Source organism: Rhinolophus ferrumequinum, chromosome 2 (genome assembly GCF_004115265.2).
Source record: "Rhinolophus ferrumequinum isolate MPI-CBG mRhiFer1 chromosome 2, mRhiFer1_v1.p, whole genome shotgun sequence".
NCBI lineage: Eukaryota > Metazoa > Chordata > Mammalia > Chiroptera > Rhinolophidae > Rhinolophus > Rhinolophus ferrumequinum.
Window position 1 is genome coordinate 85496258 of NC_046285.1, and position 22965 is coordinate 85519222.

Below are 22965 nucleotides of genomic sequence, written 5' to 3' on the forward strand. Positions count from 1 at the left end.
TTACCTATACCTTTAGTCCCAGAGCCCAGGGTAGGAAAATCAAGGTAAATCTCATATTTTCTACCACCAAATTATGCCAATTTTCAGAACTAGTCTACTAATAATTCAACTCCTTTATTTAGTAATCTACATTTTCCAAGTTGAATGATTTTATCTACCGAACGTGTAACGTGTTGAGTAATAATTAATTCATATTTTCATATTTTAAACTAAGGAATATGTAGTGAATTTTCTGTGCTTTTCCTCAGCTTGAGTTGATTGAATCCTGCTAGGGCCAATGAAACCTATTTGTGTTAACATCTTTAATCTTATTATGGCAATGGAGAGATTATTTCCTCTTGGAAAATTAATAAACTCCTAAAATCCCAACGACAGAGTGACTAATTAGTTTCCATGTTGAATGTGAAGAAATGGTGCAAAATGCATAGATAGTGAGTAACTGATTCAAATTCATATGGTTATGAGATGGTACGCAGCTAAAATAGGAGAAGTAAAGAGGATAGATTACTCTCATTTTCAATAGTTAGAATTTGAATCTAGGAAAAGAAGAATTCAAAGATGTATTAAAAACTTTGAAGAGCCATCTTACTTATGCAAATATACATCAAATACGTTAAGATGAAGGAAAAGTATTGTGAAAGCTGTTAGGAGAGGGAGAGCTAAGATGGTGGAGTAGATAAACTGTGCCTGCATCCCTCTGTAAAGACATTAAAATTAGAACTAGATCATAGAGCAATCAACCCGGAGAACGATCTGAAGTCTAGCCAAACAGAAGTCTTATAACTAAGAATATATATATTAAAAAAAAGCCACATTGAGAATGGTAGGAGAGGCAGAGACGCAAAACGGGCCCCAAAACTCTGTGCGGCGGTTGAGAATCAAAAGGGATATCACCCCTGAGAAGTGAAGGACCCGAGCCCCACACCAAGCTCCCCAGCCTGGAGTACTGGTGCCGGGAAGAGGGGGCCCCACAACATCTGGCCATGAAAACCAGTGGGGATTCCCAGCATCTGGGAAGGCGGTGGGAAACCCAGACGTCCTCTCCAACAGCACGCACAGACTCACTCACTGTCAGGCATGCACCCTGTGCTCCGGGGGGCTCGGTGACTCGGATAGTCGGACACATATGGGATCAGGCTGAGGTATGTGGCTTCGGAGCAAGAACTGGAGGATAGTTGCCGTTTTTCTGTGTGGAGCTTTCCTTCCGGGCAGCCGGCAGGAAATGCCATCTTCCCTGTGTTGCGCCCTCCCCCACCACGGCCTACTCTGACTCTGATTGGCCTGCTGAGCTCTCTGGGATCCTGCCCCACCCAGCTCCCCCAACGGCTGGAGGCACTTTCTCTCTTTTCTCTTCACTTTCAATGTAGCCAGCTCTGCCTACATTGCACTCTTTCTTGGAAAACTATCAGAGTCCAGCAGGCCTCATGTGGGCAGGCGGCAACTGGCCTCAGTGTGTTCAGAGACTTTTGCTGAGTAGCTCCAGGCTCAGCACTGGCACCAAACCAGAATTTACATTAACCTGGTGACCACGAATCTTTCCACTCTAATGACTCAGACCCTGCCTCACCCAACTTGTGTACCGCACAAAGCTTTATCAGTGGCTGAAACTGAAGGGAGCAGCAGGCCTCGGGGTGTCCTGGCTTTTTGCAGAGTTACACCAGGCCTGGTACTGGTGGCAGCCATCCTCAGTTTGCAGCATGGCCACTCCCACGTGCGTCCAGCGAACAACTACGGATAGCTTTGTAGCTCCTACCAGGTAGCCCCTGGCCAGTCACAGGCAGTGGATGACCTGGGCCTGCACTGGAGCCCCTCCTAAGAGGCCCCAGAACCAACATATTTGGAGTTTGGCTTCAGACCATAGCAGACCACCACTCAATTAGCACCACAGTGACATACACAAAGTGCAGTCTCAACAGGCACAATAGCCCACTGGGGCAAATCCCACTCAGTGGGGTAAGCCCCCCCTCACAGCAGCCCATAAGCTGTAGAAGTGGCCAAACCCCACAGCCAATCAACCTGAGGGTCAGTCCCACCCACAGATGTGCCAATAGCAATCAAGGCTCAACTATAACACGAGGGCAAACATAACCCGCACAAGGGATTCTCCTGAAGTGTGGCCAGGGAGAATGTGCCAGGGCCCCACAGAACACCTACTACATAAGGCCACCCGGCCAAGACTGGGAGACATAGCAGATCTATCTAATACATAGAAACAAACATAGGGAGGCAGCCAAAATGAGGAAACAAAGAAATATGTCCCAAATGAAAAATCAGGAGAAAAATCCAGAAAAAGAACTAAACGAAACGTAGGCAAGCAACCTACCAGAGACAGAGTTCAAAACAATGGTTATAAGGATGCTCAAGGAACTTAGAATTTCAACAAAGAGATAGCAATCATAAAAGAGGACATAGAAACCATAAAAAAGAACCAGTCAGAAGTAAAGAATACAATAACTGAATTGAGGAATGCACTAGAAGGAATGAGCAGACTAGATGAAACACAGTATCGAATCAGTGATTTGGAAGACAAGGTAGAAGGAAACACCCAATCAGAGCAACAAAGAGAAAAAAGAATCCCCCCCCCCAAAAAAAAGGATAGTTTAAGAGACCTCTGGGACGACATCAAGCATCACAACATTCGCATCATAGGGGTACCAGCAGGAGAAGAGAGAAAGCAAGGGACTGAGAACCTATCTGAAGAAATAATGACTGAAACCAAAATATTTCTGAAGACAATATCCCACAAAAGAACAGAATTCTCCAGAACACCTTTTCACACTTCACAAGAATTGAAGATCTGCAGAGTACTCTGCTCATCTTCAAGGGGAAGCTCCAGGTTTAGAGGACTGCCTAGATCACATCAAACTTCAACACTGACATCTGCTGGAAATGCATAATGTCCACATTCTCTGCAGTTGGTTAAAAAGAAAAAAAAAAAGTACGTAGAAACAAAATGGTAAGAAACTATTTAAAAACTACCTCAGAACCCAAACAAAGAACTAATATATTAAGAAAATGTGAACTCGAACAATCTTGGGTCTTTCTTTTAATGAGGGTATAATCCTGGCAAACAAATTTTGGGGATAAATGTGGCCATGGATTTATTATTCTGAATTACTAATTCTTGTATCCTGTGTCATGCCTTCAAAAATGTATTTTATTTTTTTTAAAGAAAAATTAGATACACATCTCTGCATATGAGGGATTCAATTAATTTCTACCTCATATTTCATAAATAGAATAGTTGGTGCTCTCTGGATCATAGAAAAGACTAAATCATTTTGACACCTCAGTTTTCATGGATATGGATAACACAGTTTCGACGAACAGTTGTTGCTGGGGTTTGCATTATACTACTCATTCTCCTAACTTTTCCTGTTGCCTTCTCACTTGTGACACTCATTAAGTGTGGGGAATAGTCAGCCTGAAGAAGAATATACTTTCTTCCATCTGTTTATAAATTTGCAGGCATTTCCCTTAGATATAAACCTAAGAGTGGATTTGATGGGTTTTCGACTTCAATAAGTAACACCAAATCTTTTTATACAGTGGTTGTACCAATTTGTATTCTACCCAGCAGTAGCTGAGTGTTTCATTCGCTTCACACCATGCCAACACCTGATAAAGACAGACTTTTTCACTTTAGCAATTGGGGTGGGTTTGTAGTAGCATCTCATTTTATCTCATTTTGTTTTTACCTTGCATTGAATATTTTCTTTTAGAAAGTACCTATATAAGTCTCTCGCCCATTTTCCTAAAGGGTTTGCTAATCTTTTTCTTACAAACTTCTAGGAGGTATATATGTGTGTGTGTATATATATATATATATATATATATATATATATATATATATATATATACTGTTTGACCTCTGTTGGCCCTTCTGTTCAGTTTCTTAATGCTACCTTTTGTTGAACAGAGTTACTTAGTTTTAGCATAGCTATATTTTTCAAGTTGCATCACATAAATCACTTTAGACTTAACGCGTCTTAATTCTGAGGTAAGCAGGTTCTTCATCCTATGGGCATCTGTATATACACAGTTAAGGATAAAGATAAAGATAAAGCCCATTGGGACCCCATGTGTCTTCAGATATGTTTTCCCAGTGGGAAGCTGATTGTATCCACATAGATATTCTAAAACACTGAAGATGCAGTCTGTTAACGAGGAGTGCATCTACATCCCTATTAAATTCCCCATTCTCTCGCCGTGAATTGTGTTGCTTTCCACTGGGGCACACAGAAACTTCAGATTAACCCTTGTGTCCGTGCACTTTCTCTTTCCCCTCCATATTCAATCAATTACAAACCCCACGTTTTGAGACTCCTGTTCTTTATGTTTCTTCCCAAACTGGCAGCAGCCATAAATATGCACCTGTCAGCTCTCTAGTTGTGTAGGAAGCACAGTTGACTGACAGTCCTAGCTGCTGCCATCCTGAATCCATCATGGATTCATGCCAAGGCTGTAGATAGATACTGTAAGCTACTCCTGTTTTGTTTTTTTGTTTTTTTGTTTGTTTCTTTCACTACAGAGCAGCAAGAAACTTAAGGTCTTCCTTAATTTTTAATTTTTTAAAATCAATATGTTTATTTATTGAGATGTAATCGAAATATGACATTATATTAGTTTCAGGTGCTCTACATTATTTTGTGGTATATTTTAAGGGCTTGGGACAGGTATGAGAGGTGGGAAATAGAAGATCAGGTTATTTTCAGTAGTTGTATATCTTGTTTTGGTCATTACTGTGTAAGGTTCTTGCTACTGAAAATTGTATCTCAAGCCTAGCCTAGCATATAGCAGGATGTTTAATATGTGTTTATGGAGCTGAGTCAGTGCTATTTTAAACATCTAAAATAAATCTATGACAAAATATGATATGGAAATATACTAGTGCTGTTCAAATGTCATTAGAAATATTATTTTGATAAATATAATGAACTACTTTATGAATTATATATGAACTTTATGAACTAATATAATGAACTACTATAATGAACTACATTGTTTGATGGCACAATTTTCATGATGAATGCATCCATTCTATTATTTGATCTTGAGCACAATTTAAATAAAAGGGGGATTCAAGTAGTTAAGTTTCGATGTGTCTAAAAATTTACTTTCAAATTGACAGGGGTTAAGTGTGGTCTGTGATCATATCATGCTGGAACATGAAATAAAATTTTTCAGAGTGAGTCAAAAATGACTAGATTCTTTTTCTGAAATGTTCGCTCTATGTGCAGTGATGAGCAAGACCTGTTGTGGTGGCAAATTACGGGCAGATAAAGTCTCACCCCTGAACAGGAAAGACAGAACTATAGATATCACAGAGACAGTGTGCATGACTGCTTTGAAAAGGATGTGTAACTGAAAACCTAGGATGAAAAGTTAAAGATTAAATAGATAAATTTGAAAAATGGGTAATAATAAAATAGTGACCATAGTTAACATGTATTTGTTTTTTGCTATTTGCTGGGGTCTGTTCTAAGCACTTTATACATATTAACCCAGTAGTTGCTTCCATAGCAATTATATCAAAATGTCTGGAGGTAGGAACATCAATACTTTTTAAAGATCCCCCAGCTAATTCCAATCTGCACATGGTCTGGGAACCATTCAATGACCCTACAAAGTACATATTGTTGCTACTATTTCCATTGTCTTAAGGTGGAAACTGAATCACTGAGAAGTAAAGTAACTTTCCAATGTCTAAGGGCTGAAAAGTTGGGACATGAATCCAGGTGGTCTGATTCCAGAGCCCTTCATCTCAACATTGCCTCCTCAGTGCTTTAATGCCATTTCTAATGCGTAGCCTTGATTTTTGTGTTTAAGGAAATTTTCAATGCACATCTTAAAAATAATCATTTTAGGAGGTTATAATGTATTTCTTATGTGGTCTGTTTCCTACCAGTTTCTGTGATATTGGTTTCCGTAGACAGTACCTATCTTTACCATACACAGGTTGTCAAAGCTGGCCCTTCTCTCTGCTCCAATTCCTTAGCCCGTCCTCCCCCAGATGTTACTAGTTTGGTTTATCTTTAGCGCCAATTCAAGCCCACATCTGGGGAGTAGTTACTGTGAAAAGGAGGGGGCCCAATGGTAAAGCAAAGCAGGGCAAGCATTAAGGTTCTTCCTGGTATGAGGCCCCATTCAGTGTCCAGGTTTTGACTACTAGATGTCATCTACTAAGGCTTTTTTTGTTCAGCCTCTGCTGCAGGCTTTTAGTTCCTCATATGTCTTTCTACTTTCATCCTAAACCTAAAGTCATGTTATATTATGGGACCTCAAGAGTCTAGGTTTTCTGCTTAGCCTTGCCACTCTTACTATATGACTTTGGGTAAAAGTAAGCTTATAATCCCCAGCACACTCATGTAGCATACGCCATTCTAATTGAACTTTGGAGAGCTGCTTGGCTAAATGGCTCTACAGTTAAGTCCAGTATGTACTTCTGCAGACTATTCACTTAGTTCCCGACTTTCAGGGCCACCATGACCACTGGTCTCTAAGTCCATTATGAACTTGGTGTTCTTTTGTGAATGTATCCTGTCTGTAACGGGCAATCTTGGTCATAGTTACCCCAGTTCAAGCAGTTGCCTTTTGGCTGTAACTTTGAGGGTATAAATCAACATTTCATTCCCCCATAGCAACTGTTTATCTAGTGCAAGAACACATTTAAGAAGCTAAGCACTTATTAGGGAGACCATTTCATGGACGGTGTAGATGCCTGACCACTACATTGTACACCTGAAGCTGAAGTTGAATAACATTGTATGTCAACTATAATTTAATATACATATATAGTCACGGGATATGGAGTACAGCATAGGGAATAGAGTCCACGGAATTGTAATAGATATATAAGATGTCAGAGGGGCAATAGATTGGGGGAGGAGGTTATCACTTTGTGAGGGGTGAAACATCGAACTATTACATTGTTTTGTACACCTGAAACTAATAAAAATTTAAAAATATAAAAATAAATAAAAATTTTTTAAATTATTTTTTTTTTAAAAAAAAAGCAGCTAAGCTCTTGGGCCTGAGGTGTCACTCAAATGTGGACCCCTCCTACAGAGAATATGTTTCCTTCTGTGGTTGCTTTTGTCTTTTGAGGTGTAATTATGACCAATGCACAGGAATTTGTTGCAATTGTTAAAATTTCTCTCCAGTGAAATTGTGCTCTTTGCAGTGGAATCACACAAGGCCACCCAAACTTGCAGTTTAAACCAGTCATGGAGCTCTTCTCAGTTCCAAGTTCAGGTGTTCAACAAGCCAGGCTCCAAGAGGTAAAAGTGAGGGAGAGTGGCAGTTAGAATTTACATAACAACCTGGTGGCTCCTAACCACCATGAATAATCCTTCCGGTTTATACTTTATCTGTCAAAAAAGACATTCTATGTTTTGTCATTATGAAACCCATCTCGGGAGAAAGAAACTGATCATCCTTGCTTCAGTAAACCGGTTCTGACAGACTCAACCAGGTCATTAATTAGAACACATTTTCTCTGTGCCCTAACTGCCACTGCCATTTTTTTCTTCAAATGGTAAATTCAAGGGCAGGTTATTTTTTCTCCATTTCCCCACATTTAATTAGCAAAAGAAAAACGTTACATGAACAAATACAAAGCTCATGCAGCAAAAAGGGAGAGAACTGAGGGTCAGATTCTCAGAAGACAAGAAAAGAGTAAGCTCTGCCTCCTTGGTTGTCTAAGTCCCTGCCCAGGGGTAGGGCAGGGCAGCTAAGGATGAGGGTTGTCCGGGGAATGTGCAGACAACATTGAGAAATTTGGCATAGGGCGTGGGAAGGGCAGTTCCCAAGCCCCAGTAAGAACCTGAAGTCCAACTCCCAAGCAGTTTGGAGCGGGAGACTGTGGCCCAATATGGACTCACACAAGAACAATCTGAGGGTCGCTTCAAGTGCTGCTGGTGCCAAGGCCCCTTCTGGGGATGGCTGGGACCACCCATGGCAAGAATGATGTGTCGTGCTGTAGCCTCGGGGATGGCACTGGGCCACTTTAGAGATATCTCAATGAGGTCCAGTGCTGTTTTGACAGATCAAGAGAACTCAGAACAACCCCTTGACTTTGAATCTTTGTATTTCACATTTTTGGACCTCTTCATGATATTAATACAGTAGACTTTGAACTTTTAAAAGTGGGCATATTCTAGACTTTCAAGTTTCCAGATTCTTGAATATTATATTGTCTTCAGAACACATACTAGAGCCCCTTAAATATTAACGTGACTGCCTTAGACTCATCAGAGAATGGAGAAATAACAAGTAGAAAAATGAAATCTTGTTGCTGAGTGTCCCATAGGTTCCTGTACATATTGACTATTTCCTGTATGATGGAAGCTACTGCTCAAAATCGTGCCTCAGTAAAATTATGGATTGCTGCATGTCACTGACCTTCAGGGTCATTTCAAAGTGTGAGCTCCATGAGCTTCTAGAATCTGTAATGAAATAATAGGCTCTAGTAAAAGGTTTTGTTTCTCAAATAACACTAATGACGTCTAAAACAGGGTCCCATCCTGTGAACTGAGGACCCCTAGTGGTTGCTGTAGTAATAACTCCTTATGAACAGTAAGTGTCTGGAGAATGAATCTCAGATACCATTTTTCAGATTCATGAACATGCTGTTGTGATTAACAAAACATGGTTTCACTTAAAGTACTGAAAATATTATAATCGCCTTCTGCAATTGTAAATTATTTTTCAATTAAAGATAGCCAAAGTATTAACACTAATTGGAGAAAGCCGATGTTTTCATGTTACTCAAAAAGGTTGGGAACAGCTTTAGATAATCTTCACTGGGGCAGCTACTCTTTTTTTTGATAGGCAGCATCTCGAATAGTTAGATCTGAGAATAACAGAAATGTTCTATAGCATGCAACCTGTAAAAGAATCATATTAAGTATAACACTTATATTTATTGCAAGAAGTTTAGGGAAAAAAAATTGACCCACAAAGGAGAATTTGCAGCTTTGAGGAGAGACCCAGTGGCACAGTCACATCGAGTAGCAGCACTAAGCGATTAAAGGAGCAAACTTCTTCACAATGGAACTTTGGCCTTCACTGGCTATCTGTGGAAACTGCAAAATGCAAAGCCATCTGGGAAACCAGGCCTCACTTCAACCACGTATTTAATTCACCATTTAAAAATTCACACACACACACACACACACACCGTCAGGCGTGAGTTATGTCACAGCCTAGCTCAGCTGTGTATGTGTATGTAAACTCTTTTATCCCTCTGAATCAAGTGTCATCTTTATTTCTTTATGGAAATATTCTCTTATATTGCCTGATTTTTAGTCTCCTGGGGCAGTCAGACAAATAACATTCTTTAATAGAAAGACAGTGATCTAGAATTGATAAGAGAATGTCTTTTTTTTTCCTTACAGTTTTCCTCCTACACCTAAAATCGTATCAAACAGCACTTAAACTGTAAGGGGAGGGTAGGGCAAGATTTTTCAGAAAAAAATGGGCATAGGATTGTGACAGTATATCAGATTCACATTCTCATACTTTGTATCAAAGGATACTTAGTGAGGAAAATAGTGAATGCCTTACTTGCAAACAGTTAAAACCAGACAATGAATTTTCGTATCAATATGTTTGTAATGGCAGGCATGCATGAATACTCGAAAGGCGCAAAAATAATTTACTCTTCAATCTCAGATACACAAATATACTTAAGAAAGAGAAGTTTTATTAGGGCAATTTCACTTTATTTTTCCATACAGCAAAGTCAACTACTGCAGTAATAATAAAATAAGCATAAAACAAATTGCAGCCCAAGACAAAATACATAATTTTAAGCAACTACAAGCAGAAAGTAAGTTGTGATTACATAATAGTAAAACCAAGCACATCTGTCCTTTCAGCAGATGAAAGCGGTAGGGTTGCTGATAAGTGCAACTTTATAACCAGCTAGAGTGAAGGCTGGTTACATGATTTCATTAAACAAGTGCCCTAATATCACATTTGCTTTTTTGAGTGCTTCTGAGTTGAAAATTAAAACCGTGAAATTTTTGAACTGTTTTATTTTTTTTCACCTGCTGAAAGAACAGGATCCTACAGCAATTAAAAAACAATCACATAACAACTATAGCTACGGTGTGCTGTTTGGTTTGCCTGTTTATGGTTTAAATTTTGTGAAAGTCAATACTTGTTTTGAAGACTTTTGTGTGTGTGTGAACAATAAACCACTGAAATTGGCAGAAACTGATTTGAATAATATATGTCCTTAGTATAGTTCTCTCTCTCCTTTTTTTTTTTTTGTTGACGTTTTAAACATGCAGTAGTTTTGAAAAATGTAAGGAATATTTGATCCATGATTTCACCTTAATGGTTGAAGTACCTGCTATTTTTGGTAATGATCTTCAGGCAGATTTGGCCCAATGGAGTTTTTGTCAGTCATGAGATCTCGGAAGGATGGCATATCTTTCCAGCTGAAAAAATCCTGGCAAACTACAAGCTGTTCACAAAAAGCAAAGCAACATGTTTCAAGGGGTATGGAGTGCTAACTCTGTGCCACTTTTGCAAAAGCAATTTTGCTCAGTCTGTCATTTTATTAGCCTTAACAAAACTCCTTGTAATTATAGACGTTTTTATTCAAAATAAGATCTTACTATTATACAGGTTTCTCTCTTTTGACTATATACAGAAGTGCAAAAAGTCAACCTTCTCTCTAGACGTTCCAACATGCTAAACTGCAGCATAATCAACCCTCAAGAGTTTGCACACACGCTATAATTCTCATTACGTAAACTTTGAGTATTTGGATTATCAACAAAAAGTCCCTTGTTCTATTTATTGATTATGCAGCTTATTTATAACAAGGCCTGATATTCAGGGATATTTCAAAAATATTAAACAATACTTTAACATTTGAAATGGATACAGTAGAAAATAAATTTTATTCTAATATCTAGGATCTAGATCTTCTTATAATAACTAATTACAAACAAAATAAATCATCAAAATATTACTCAATTGTCTGCCAGGATTGTTGCCATAGCAACAACTTAACTTCTTACTTAGCAATGATTATATATTTATAAGATATCCATATAAAAGATCTTTGTTCTTTTAATGAAAACTAGACAAGAACTAACAATGACTGACATTCTTACACTTTAATATTAAATCAGTAAAATATAAATCATTTAGTTAACAATAATACGAATATTCATATGACACTACATGTAATTCAAAACTGAGTATGTTATGAAGGAAAAACTACTTTAATTTTTTTTTATATTTTGAAAAATTCATCGGTAAAATCTAATAAAACAATAGTCTATAAACTGAAATGGTATTCAATTGTTAATAGAAAATGAAATTTAATAAATGTAGGAAATGAAAAACTACATTTTTAACAAGAAAAATAAGTAATATTCTATAATGTAACTAACTACAATAACATGTGAAAGTCACCATTACTCTCTTAACACGATTGAAATTACATTGGTATGGGTTCCAACCCGTAATGTAATAATCTAAGGCTTTAATAGATGTACAGTACAATCAGTAAAATCAACACATCAGTCTTATATTAGAAAGCATCTCTCTCAAGCATAAAAACTTGCAGTAAACTTGGAAGTATGGAAAGTTCTATAACAGAACTTTCACTTCTCCCATTCCATACTCTAACTACCAGTGACCTGGCCCCTACTTCAGCAATTTTTAGAACTGCTGAACAGAGCAAAAATATCCTTTACTAGCTGCAAAATCCAAACCACAAAAAAGGAATTCCTTTGGATGAATCCATTCTTAAAAACTGAATGCACATCTATTTTTTTTTAATTTTGTAAAAGGCTTTCTAAGGCTATAAGCAGTTAATCTGAACAAAACAAAACAAATCACATATAAAATTCACCCATGTACTTAACCCACCCAATTGCTAGGTTAATTAGACATTTCCCATTTTCATATTTTGGTTTATCATGCATCTGATGACAGTGCTGCTTTCTTCTTTGTTTAGAGTCACTATTTTAAATGTGACTGTGATGAAGCGTTTAAGCAAACGTGAAACCATTTTTGCAAAGCATTTATAGTCTTTTGACTTTTGACAGAGCTATAAATAGAAGCAAAATAATTTCCTCAAACATTTCTTTTTGTTATCGTGTCTCAGAAATGGCATATCCCTTTTGAATAACATGTTATACAGTATAGTATGCATAAATATTACACTACAATGCATTAAAATAATTTTTATATATATATCTATTATATATATCTCCAGTATGTGTGAGTTTATCTGTATTGAGAGAATTTGTGTTGTGCTGTCTATTGTTACTGTAAAGTTAAATTGGCCATTTCTGAGACAGCTTTGGTTTCAAAAAAAAAAAAAAGAATGGTGCCCTTTGACTGATTAGTACTAGCAAATAAGCAACAAAAAAATGTGGCTCTGAAAACAATAACACTGAAGAAATAATACTCTAATTTGATGTACAGTCTATGGCACTTCATGAGAATCCTTAACAACATGGTACTTAAAGCCATGATGTGCTTTAAAAGATACACAGTTGTGGTTTTGCTTGGCACATTCATCTCTGTCAGATCCCTCCCTCACCACATCTTACAATCTATTACATTAAAAATATTACTCTTAAACAAAAATGACTGTGCATGCACACTCTCATCTATAATGGCAATTTTAAATACAAGGTGCACCTTTGTTATTTGTAAACCTTGAAAGAAATAAACTTATTTTTAAAAAATTATATCTTGGTCTACAGACGTACCAATACATAATAGAATCATGGTTACACCATAGTCTGTCTTTTCAAGATGGCATGAATATACAGGAAACTAATTAGGTATGCATATTTTAATGCATAACTCTGTGCTAGAAAAGAAAGACGATGTCGTTCTTTGAGACAGGAATATCACCTCAGCACGAATATCAATTAAATGTACAAAGTGTATAGGCAACAGTGTGCAGTGGATTTCCATGTTGTCTTTTCTTCTGATTAACATGCAATGTGTGGATGTCTTGTGGCTGAGGGGTTTTTGTGTGTGTTGCTTGACGGTATATACAATATGGCTAATGACCTCGTCCTTTACGCTAACCAAGCACACTGTCCTTTCCTCTTTAGTATGATCTATAAGGGAAAAAGAGATAATATTTGTTAAAAGAGACAATATTTAAAAGCAGTTTCTAGTATATATTTAATATGAAAATTGTATTTCTTGATTTCAAGTGTGAAATGTATGACATTATGCCTTCAGATAAAAACAAAAAACACTTTACAAGTACAAATCGATCTAAATTTGTTTATCAACTCTAAGAGAATACGGTGACATGCAGAGCTTAATGAAACTGTACACTCTGCTCAAGTATCACCCAACACTAAGCTAAGAGTGTAAAATAAATGTGCAGAAACAAGGGGCATAATACAGTAGAGCTCTTTTTTAGCACTATCATTGTGGGGCAGAATTTAAACTCACTTTACTTCCCCTCTAAAGTTTCATAGGTTTCAAGAGGAATGATCTGGCCTACAAAATTAAAATCCATGCAACAAGTCCTATTAAACATGATTCACTACACAGACTTCACAATAGTTATAATTAAGATTTTTTGACCTTACAATGGTGGGGAAACAATAATCACTCAGTAGAAACCAGCTAGGTTGAGCTGTGATGTTCGGTAGGTTAGGTGTATTAAATGCATTTTCAACTTACAGTATTTTCAATTTATAATGGGTTATCAGGACATAACCCCATCACATGTCGAGGAGCATTAATGTATTTGGGTGTTTGATTAGCACAGCATGTGTTTGAAAAAAAAAATGACCGTTTTGGATAATTTAAATTTTGGGGTGATTTTTTTTTCCCTAAAGCCAAGAAAAATAAACATCATTCCTTATGCTCCTGATGAATTAAGATTGAATAGATATTATATTGTACTTGTAAGTAGTTCCAGTTTTTATATGAAATTTGTTCTCCTCAGAGAAACTTTACATATGAAACGTATACTTTATAATACCACCTTGATTATTTAAAAAACCACCATTTTGCTGCACTCACTAACCAGTTGAACTATTGCAACTCCTCGTGAAAATGACCAATCATTTGTTATAAAAACACAACATTATAAGCCTAAGTTTTGACACAAACAAATCCACTGGTTAGCTAATTGCTGGACTTACAGCCACTTGGTATCATTTTTTTCAATGTGGATTACTGCTAAGAAATAGAATCCAGTTATGTATACATAATACCAATCATACTCAATTGACTATTAAAGCTTGGAACAGATTTTTTTAATATGTCAACAGAACTCTTCTTCCAAACCTACATACTACAAAGCAATGTGCTTATTAAAAAATGTAGCTATTGGGGCCAGCCTGGTGGCTCAGGCGGTTAGAGCTCTGTACTCCTAACTCTGAAGGCCGCCGGTTCGATTCCCACATGGGCCAGTGGGCTCTCAACCACAAGGTTGCCAGTTCAATTCCTCGAGTCCCGCAAGGGATGGTGGGCTGCGCCCCCTGCAACTAAGATTGAACACGGCACCTTGAGCTGAGCTGCCACTGAGCTCCCGGGTGGCTCAGTTGATTGGAGTGCGTCCTCTCAACCACAAGGTTGCCAGTTCGATTCCTTGAGTCCCGCAAGGGATGGTGGGCTGCGCCCCCTGCAACTAGCAATGGCAACTTGACCTGGAACTGAGCTGCCCTCTCCACAACTAAGACTGAAAAGACAACAACTTGACTTGGAAAAAAAAGTCCTGGAAGTACACACTGTTCCCCAATAAAGAACTGTTCCTCTTCCCCAATTAAAAAAAAAAAATCTTAAAAAAAAAAGTGTAGCTATTGTTCAGAATAATGAATGTTATTATCAGAACTGCTTAGAGAACGCTTATATGAAATAAACATAATTTTCAGTCATTTAATTCATGATGGTAACATGTCTTTGGTAGACAGTTTATCATTTCTTTCCTAAATGGCTATCAAATTTTGTTTATCCTCTTCTGCATGGTCTCGACCTTTGTCCAGCTCTTGTTATAGGTTATTATCACAAGGGCCTCTGAACTGGTTCTCTGCCACCATCTCCTGACTCGACACATTGTTCTTCTATAAAGCCCATACTCCTCCCTTCTTTCTATAACAACCTTCATTGTCCAAATTCACTAATTTTCGGACTCTGTTGGGACACCTTCACCTTTGCTCCAAGAGAAATTTGTTCAAACCTCTTTTATTTTAATATAGCATGCTGAAATTTACATTTTTATCTCATTGTGTGTTCACCTTTCCCTCACTGACATGGTAGCTAATACATAGTAGCACCAAAATGTCAGTCGTAAATGTGTTAATGAAGAGATGAATGAATGAAAGAAAGCAACAAAGAATGATCACTCATCTTATGCACCAGATTCAGTTTTAAGTGTTGTGGCTCTTTTAAAATATAAAAACAATTCCCTAATATAATACTTCTGAGCACATACGATAATGTGGATGCATGCATACTGAATAAAATATATGCTCTAAGGATGAAAAATGGCCACCTTGGCAAGTGAATGTGTCTGAAGGTAAACCACAAGACCTTTAAACTATTTTTGAACAATGGCAACATTTTCAGAATTATATGATTGTCCGAGATAACACTTTCAAAGTACCTAAAGTTCATTTGGATATGTAGATGTTATGTGTATGCATGTACTAGGGTGCCAAAAAAAATGTATACATTTTTGTATATGAGTGTGTGTATGTGAGTGTGTGTATACACTTATTTATAAACTTAGAATCTACATTCTAATGACCCTGTGGGTGGTGAAGCATGAGGTGATGTGGGTATATGTTCTCATTTAGGATTTTAAAAAAATATTAAAAAATAAAATAAATGATGATCCACAATAGGGATTAGAAAACTACTGCCTGTGAGCCAAATCTGGCCTGGTGCCTATTTTTTGCAAATAAAGTTTTATTGGAACACAGCCACACCCTTTCATTTACATATGGTTTCTGGCTGCTTTCATGCTACAATGGCAGAGTTGAGTAGCTGTAACAGAAAAGTGTGGCAACAGAAGTCATATGGCCCACATAACCAAAAATATTTACTATCTGGTCTTTTAAGAAACAGTTTGTCAGTCCCTCATCTACTCCTTCTATTTAGTTTTAAATCATATTTTTCTTTCATGCTTGTGTTTATTTCTAATATGAAATAAAAACAAAATTTATTTTCCCTAAGTATTATATATATTTAAGTGATATTAACATATCTATTACAAAATTTTATGATAGAATCCCTCATAACCCATCTAAGATAAAAAATGTGAACTCTATATATTTTCTCAGAAATTTGCAAAAATTTTCTTAAGCGCATTACACAATTATTATCTTAAGAAACCACCACGAATATATACTATGTATTACATAATAAACTTACTGTTTAGTGATGAAAATTCTACATCTGGGTAACATACTTGTGGCTAGTCAGATGTTCGGCAGATATTATGGGTATCTAGCAAATAAAAGATTATTTAATGAATGATCCATGCGAGCAAGCCAACAACCAAGACATGAAAACATTTTAATATTAAGTTTTTTAAGAAAAGTGAAATTCAGCTGTGAGGTGACAGTCCTTATCTGGTCAACATAACAATAAGTTAATGTAAACTTAATGCCAAAGTAGCAACTCATTTTTTTAATCTTTGTGTTAAATACCATTCTATAAATGTTATTGGTTTTTAGGAAGTAAGGGAAGTAAAACTATCAAAATTTCATGCAGAGCAATAATTGAAAGAAGTCCTTTTTGTTGGCCTACACACGCGCGCGTGTGCGCGCACACATACACACACACACACACCCACACACCTGTGGTTTCAGTTATTCAGGAATCCAGAAATCAAAATAGGAAATGTCTTGCCTATTTTTGTGCAACCAATTTCTCACATTTTTGTTCAACTTATGGTGTGTAACTTTTTTTTCCAATTTAAAATACCAGGTGTGGACTTATAGAAGAGTATTTCAAAAGAACTGGATTAGGGCACAAGTTTATGTCACAATATTATTTCTGAATCCTGATTGCACATTTTATTGTATTTTAAATGGGCAAGAGAACTTAAAAACTTGAGAGAAAATACAGTAAGAAACCAATAGAGAGGTGACTTATTTCAATAGTTCCCAAAGCCAATTTGTGGCCTGATTCTCCTCCAACCCAGAATTATAGCTGCTAACCTGGGGGAGGCAGCACAACAGATTAAGACTATCAGAGGACTGAAAGCACGGGCTCTAACACTAGTGATCTATTGCCTGGTTGTGTAACCTTGAGCAAAGCACTTCATCACTCCATGCTTAAATTTCCTCATCTATAAAATGGCACTAACCCCATTTAGGCAAGGTTGATGTGAGAATAGTGAAATCACATACATGAAGGCATGTTTTTGTTGTTTCAATTTAGATGTTCTAGACTAATTCAACATATTACAATCCACAGTCTGGAGTGTAAATTAATATGTCTCTCTTTTATTTCCATTTCTCAACTAACATCTTTACACAACTTTACAGCATTGGCAAATGGCACGAAAATGTGCTCCAAGCATAATGAAGCTTCTCATACCATTTTTCCTGCTGCTGCAGGACAGGATGTTGCACCCAACAGTGTAGAAGCATCAAGGATGGGGCTGTCGAAACATACCAAGGACCTTCAACACCAATCGATGCAGATGAAGGGCCAGCTATAAACTTCTGCATGCATGCAGGCTGCATTTTGTGGCATCAGCTATTTCCAGCATCGCTAATGTACTGTAGGCATATACATATGTATGTATATGTAGATATAATATATGTGTGTATATATATATCCATTCCCTTGTCTTTCTTTTGGTTGTAAAACAGTATGAAGACCCAAGATTATGCATGAAATGGTCACAGCACAATGCAAAAAGTAAAGTGTCCCCTACAATCCAGGTGGCCAAGGGCATGTTGAAATTTGCTTTGCTATAGTTCTGCTTACACCAGCAATTCTATGGTCATACATGGTACACACAAGAGAGTTGAGCATCATTGATCTACACCATAAATGGATTGCATCGAATCCATTAAGAAATTTCTGCCATAGATTATGAACACGCCACATATGCACAATCTAGCATTCTTGTAAATGAGTCTGATGTGTTAGCATAAATCTAGGGCTATTTTGACAAGCTTCAAAAAAACTAAGGATCTTTGCCAAGAAATGTTTAAAGCCTGTCTGAAACTTCAAGATACATCCACTTGGCATACTGCTTTTGAATGTTTTTAATAGCTGTACTAATAGCTTACAGTTCTTCTTCTACAGTACAGAGTGTATTGTAGAGACCAGGGTGGCCACTCCTCACAGCCATAACTACAAATTCAGATGGCACTTGATTGGTCTTCTCTTCCCAAGAGACAACATGTTGATTCCCATCTGATACTGGTTCTTTTGACATTCACTGGGCTACATTTAACCTCAGCCTGGGGGTTATCTGAAATTTGATTTGGCTCTAAATTTTTTCATATGCTCTTAACCCTACTGAACTTTGCTTTCGTAACAAACATATCTGTATATTCAAGCCAAAACCTACTTGACGTAAATTTGATTATGAGTCAACCAGTATTTTTAGAACATAATTTTAAATAGCATCAGAAAAATGCTCATTGAATCAATGTCAATTTTTAACTTCTAAATATTTTAATAATCATTTTCTTTTAGTCGTTCTCGTATATCATAAAATTTAAGTTTCTGAAACAGTTCCCTTTTACTTAAAAGTAACCTGTGTAATTGTTACTCTATAAACTTGTATGGAACACAGAATGACTCGATTTACCACATTTAATGTGTGTTTTCTTCCTTCGCAACTCCCCAACATTTATGCTGAGTAATTACAGAAATAAAAACACTTAGGTTGTTTTTTTTTTTCCTATTTAAAGCACCGGGAATCAAAACTTGGACACGAATTTACTTGGAATATGCAATCTGCTTATCAAACAAATAAAACTATAAAACATTTACAACAAACTCTATTTACAAGAGTAGTTAGTCATTTGTGGCATATGTCATACATGTAAATATTTTGCTGTTTATTAAGAATTTAGGCAAGAATTGAGAAATTGTATATACCAAATACTTATAATAAAAACCTTAAAATTAGCCACATTTTTTTGAATGTCAACTGTGACTGAAAAAAAACAAATAATTTTTTTAAAAATTAGCTACAGTTTTGATTGGTCGAAATACCTGTATAGTTGGTTGGAGGCCAAATGAGAATTGCTTGTGTAAATATCATTTTAGTAGCTTTAGAAATGGAGCTGCGACAACTCGGGAGCACTTAACAAATGGCAAAAAAGCATTCTGCGGCTCGTCATAGAGAGAATGTGTAGGCCAACAAGAGGTATCTTTGAAACCCCATGCTATTAAAGCACCCACTACAGCCCTCACATACACACGATTCCCACTGACCTCAATGGGAAATCCACGTGCATAAGGGCTGTTGGATTGAGCCCTATTAGAGTTGGTTTGTAAGAAACAAAGCTGTAAATTAGCAAACCTGGTTGGCTGTGGCTGTTGCAGCGAAGGGAACACTTGTGGCAGATGTTGTTGCTGCGGACACAGTGGCTGGCGTAGCACCGTGCACCATGGGAACTTTCGGAGGGAAAATCATATAAGCAAACATACAGAAGAGTGTGGCAACATGGAAACCATGGCAACATGGAAGGGTAATTGGGCATGGTATTTATCACAGCAGTAAGCCATGTGACGGGACATCATCACCAGCGAGTGACATGCAATCACAGCGCAAAGCAGGACAACATTCCAAGGAGAGAAGGGGCAGGGAGATGAAAGAGAAAAAAAAAAAGGGGAAAAAAAGCTTGTTACCATCAAATCAAGAAAATTGACACAAACAGGCTTAATTTGCTAAGTCAAAAACAAGAATTTTATATAGTGTTCATAGACATTCAAAATCTAAGTTAACATACAGGTATTTACTTCATATATACAGTTATCTGTTTGAATGAAAGTAATTTTTCTTATTTACTTATTTAGAAAAATATACAATATATTACTTTTATGAGATAGATTTTTTTTTTTTTTTTTTACACACCAGAACTCATAGTCCAATCAAAATCCACCAAAGGTGACTAAAGGAAACTTGTGTGTAAAGAAAACATTTATGTGAGTCCATGTCAATTAAATAGAAAATGACATTTAATTGACAGGTGTTAGTAAAAGGGAAATGGACTTGCCCAATAGATATAAGTTAAACTTAGCAGTGGATTTTGAGGGGCTTTGAGGTGCACCATAGGTTTAAGATAATCAAGAAACAAAGCTGGCACCTACCAACACTTGTAGCGGGTGTCATGCACAATATTGAGCCTGCCCATCATGCATTGCAACAGGAAGGTGGATTTGAAAAGGGAAAAGAATTAAAACATCCCATCACACGTGTAATTAGGAAATTCATTTGAACAAAGAAGAAAAATTGTTATTATGGGAACAGTGGCATGTAACTGTCAGCACAATCAAATCATACAATAGCACAGTGATCAATTAGAACTAGTCTCAAGTGAAGAATAAAAGCCAGTTTAACTGTGTGCTGGTACACTTTGTTTCTCCTAATTGCTGCCTATAAATAAAAGTATTTTGGAAAAAAAATTAAACCTGCTTAACTCTTTTAAAATAATATTGCAATTTTGTTTTAATCTGGTTACTAGCCATCTGGCAGCTTTGCTCTTTCTGACTTTAACATAGGAATGCCTTAACGTCTTCTTTATATTGAGCACATGTTAAATAACTGGAAATATTACTTATTATTAAAATGCTAAATCACTCAATGCACAAAACTGACTTAACAATGTAATGAAACCAACACATTCATTTTCATTCCCTTGGTTTTATTTTCCTGTTCATTGTGTCAGCATCACACAGACATGGGAGAGGCTGTGATCATTCATACAGGAATTTTATTTGAAGGGATACCAAGACATAAATTATGTATAAAGAGAAAATGAAACTTCTGCACTGCGTTAGCTTGGAATTTAACTGTAGGAAGAACATTTAGAGGGGATATACTTTCTTCTGTTTCAAACTGGTTTACTCAATAGGTATCTGGGAAACAGACTAGATTTTATTGTTGGTTTAGACCCTCAGGAGTTCTTGGAATGGTAAATATTCTCCAAAATTTCACAAACAAATTAGAGGGGATATACTTCTTATGTTTCAAGCTGGTTTACTCAATAGGTATCTGGGAAACAGACTAGATTTCATTGTTGGTTTAGACCCTCAGGATTTCTTGGAATGGTAAATATTCTCCAAAATTTCACAAACAAAAAATTGGTAATTAGACTTCAAAAAAAGAAAACACAACCCTGAATGGGAGATAATGAAGATACACATGTTGCATATAGGGTGTTACCACTGATGTTCACAATTGTTCAACCATGGTGTTACATTAATATTACATATAATGTCCCTGCTGTCTGTAACATATAAACATTGAAAAATCTACTTTACCAAGTACAGGGCACTTTTCCACATACAAAACCACTGTTCTTTCTATGAGTTTATTTTAGACTCCCAGATTTTAAAATATCAAATGATTTTATACTTCTATCTAAAGCTTGGCACCTCCTATTTAAATACTAGCAGCATCTGGGATGAACATTCCTTAGAAAAATATCTGCCAATTGAGTCTTGTCAAAGACGGACCTACAAAACAAAGCTGCCATTGAGAACCACGGATTACTTAACGGGCATCCCTGTAACAGCTGCAATTAGTCTGTTATCACAGTGAGACTGTGGACACAATGATCAGTGATTACACTTGGTAATGGAGCTCAGGGAGGCTTCCTCTCAGGTGGAGTACTATTACAGCAAGAGGCATTATCTAAGACACTGGGAGATCTCTGTCCTTCGCTACCGCTACCAAGTCAGAGACTTGTGAAAGACAACAAAAACAAACCAGAAATAACAAAGACGTTAATCTGAGACAGTAGAGCAAGCAAAATTTAATAGAGTAATGCTGGGTCTAGATCTTGAGAAATCATTATCCGCTAATGGTAGAGGGGAGGACTTGAAAAGAGAGGCTGAAGAGACAAATGAAAAGGAAAAACGTGGTATTTTAGGAATATTAAAGCCAGTTTAAGTATTGTACAGGTTATATGTTTTCAATTTATTATTTATTATTATGCTGCAATTTGCCTATTCTATTCCATCCCATGCATAATTAAGCCTGCACATGCTGAAAATGAGTTAAACTTAATCCTATCTTTCTAAAACCCCAAAGCTTTTGTAATTTAAATTTTAGTTTGAGTTATCTTCCTCATTACCATTATAACCAATGCACACAGTTTTGAGAGGGATTCGCAGCAAATAAACATAAGGCAGCAATGAAAATACTAGCCAGGGTGCAATAACTCACAAATATGAAGACATAATGCTGTAGGACCCACTTACCAAAAACAAAAATCACTTTTGAAATGAACATAATATCGATCTTTATATCACATGGGCCGATTTATTAATAATGATTCACGAGTAGCCAATTAAATTTTTTTCAATTTTCAGCCGATTTAAGTGAATGTATTTGTTAATGTTAAATTTTCCCTATGGAGATATTTGCATAGCAGAATGGTGTGTTTCTGAGAAATGCATTACTTTAATTACATGACTTTTTAAATTAAATTTTTTAATCGTTCTGTATGAAGACGTAGAAAAAAAATTTACAAATGAGATGTAGGCATAGTCAAAATTACTTCAAGGCGAAGAGAAAAAGAATTACAAGGGAGATTTGGTTGGAGTTTCAAATTTAGATGTGATAATTCAAGCCTATTTAGGTATATTATTATCAGAAGTATAAAGCTGACTTAAGGTCTTCTAAAAATAACTTACATCATTTAGGACTAAAAGTTCACAATTGAATTATTCTCAAAATTGATATTCAAAGAGCTGCGGCTTCATATAATTTATTCCTGTTTCTATTCAATCTACTGAATTCTATTTTAT

General features: G+C 36.5%; 1 protein-coding gene across 33 annotated transcripts in view; it reads right to left on the reverse strand.

The window, feature by feature from the left end:
- Positions 1–9686: 9686 nt before the first annotated feature.
- MBNL1 (muscleblind like splicing regulator 1) overlaps positions 9687–22965 on the reverse strand; it is a 194536-nt gene continuing 181257 nt past the window's right edge. For 15 of the 33 annotated variants that reach the window (XM_033088429.1, XM_033088611.1, XM_033088519.1 and 12 more), the window contains 4 exons: positions 20302–20337; positions 19511–19605; positions 16387–16461; positions 9687–13106 (listed from right to left, as the gene is read on the reverse strand). In XM_033088429.1, the coding sequence (XP_032944320.1) occupies positions 16405–16461; positions 19511–19605; positions 20302–20337 (188 nt within the window). In that variant the 3' untranslated portion in view covers positions 9687–13106; positions 16387–16404. Of the gene's footprint in view, positions 13107–16386; positions 16462–17559; positions 17624–19510; positions 19606–20301; positions 20338–22965 lie in introns of all 33 variants that reach the window. The other 18 variants (XM_033088557.1, XM_033088441.1, XM_033088548.1 and 15 more) reach the window with 4 other exon arrangements.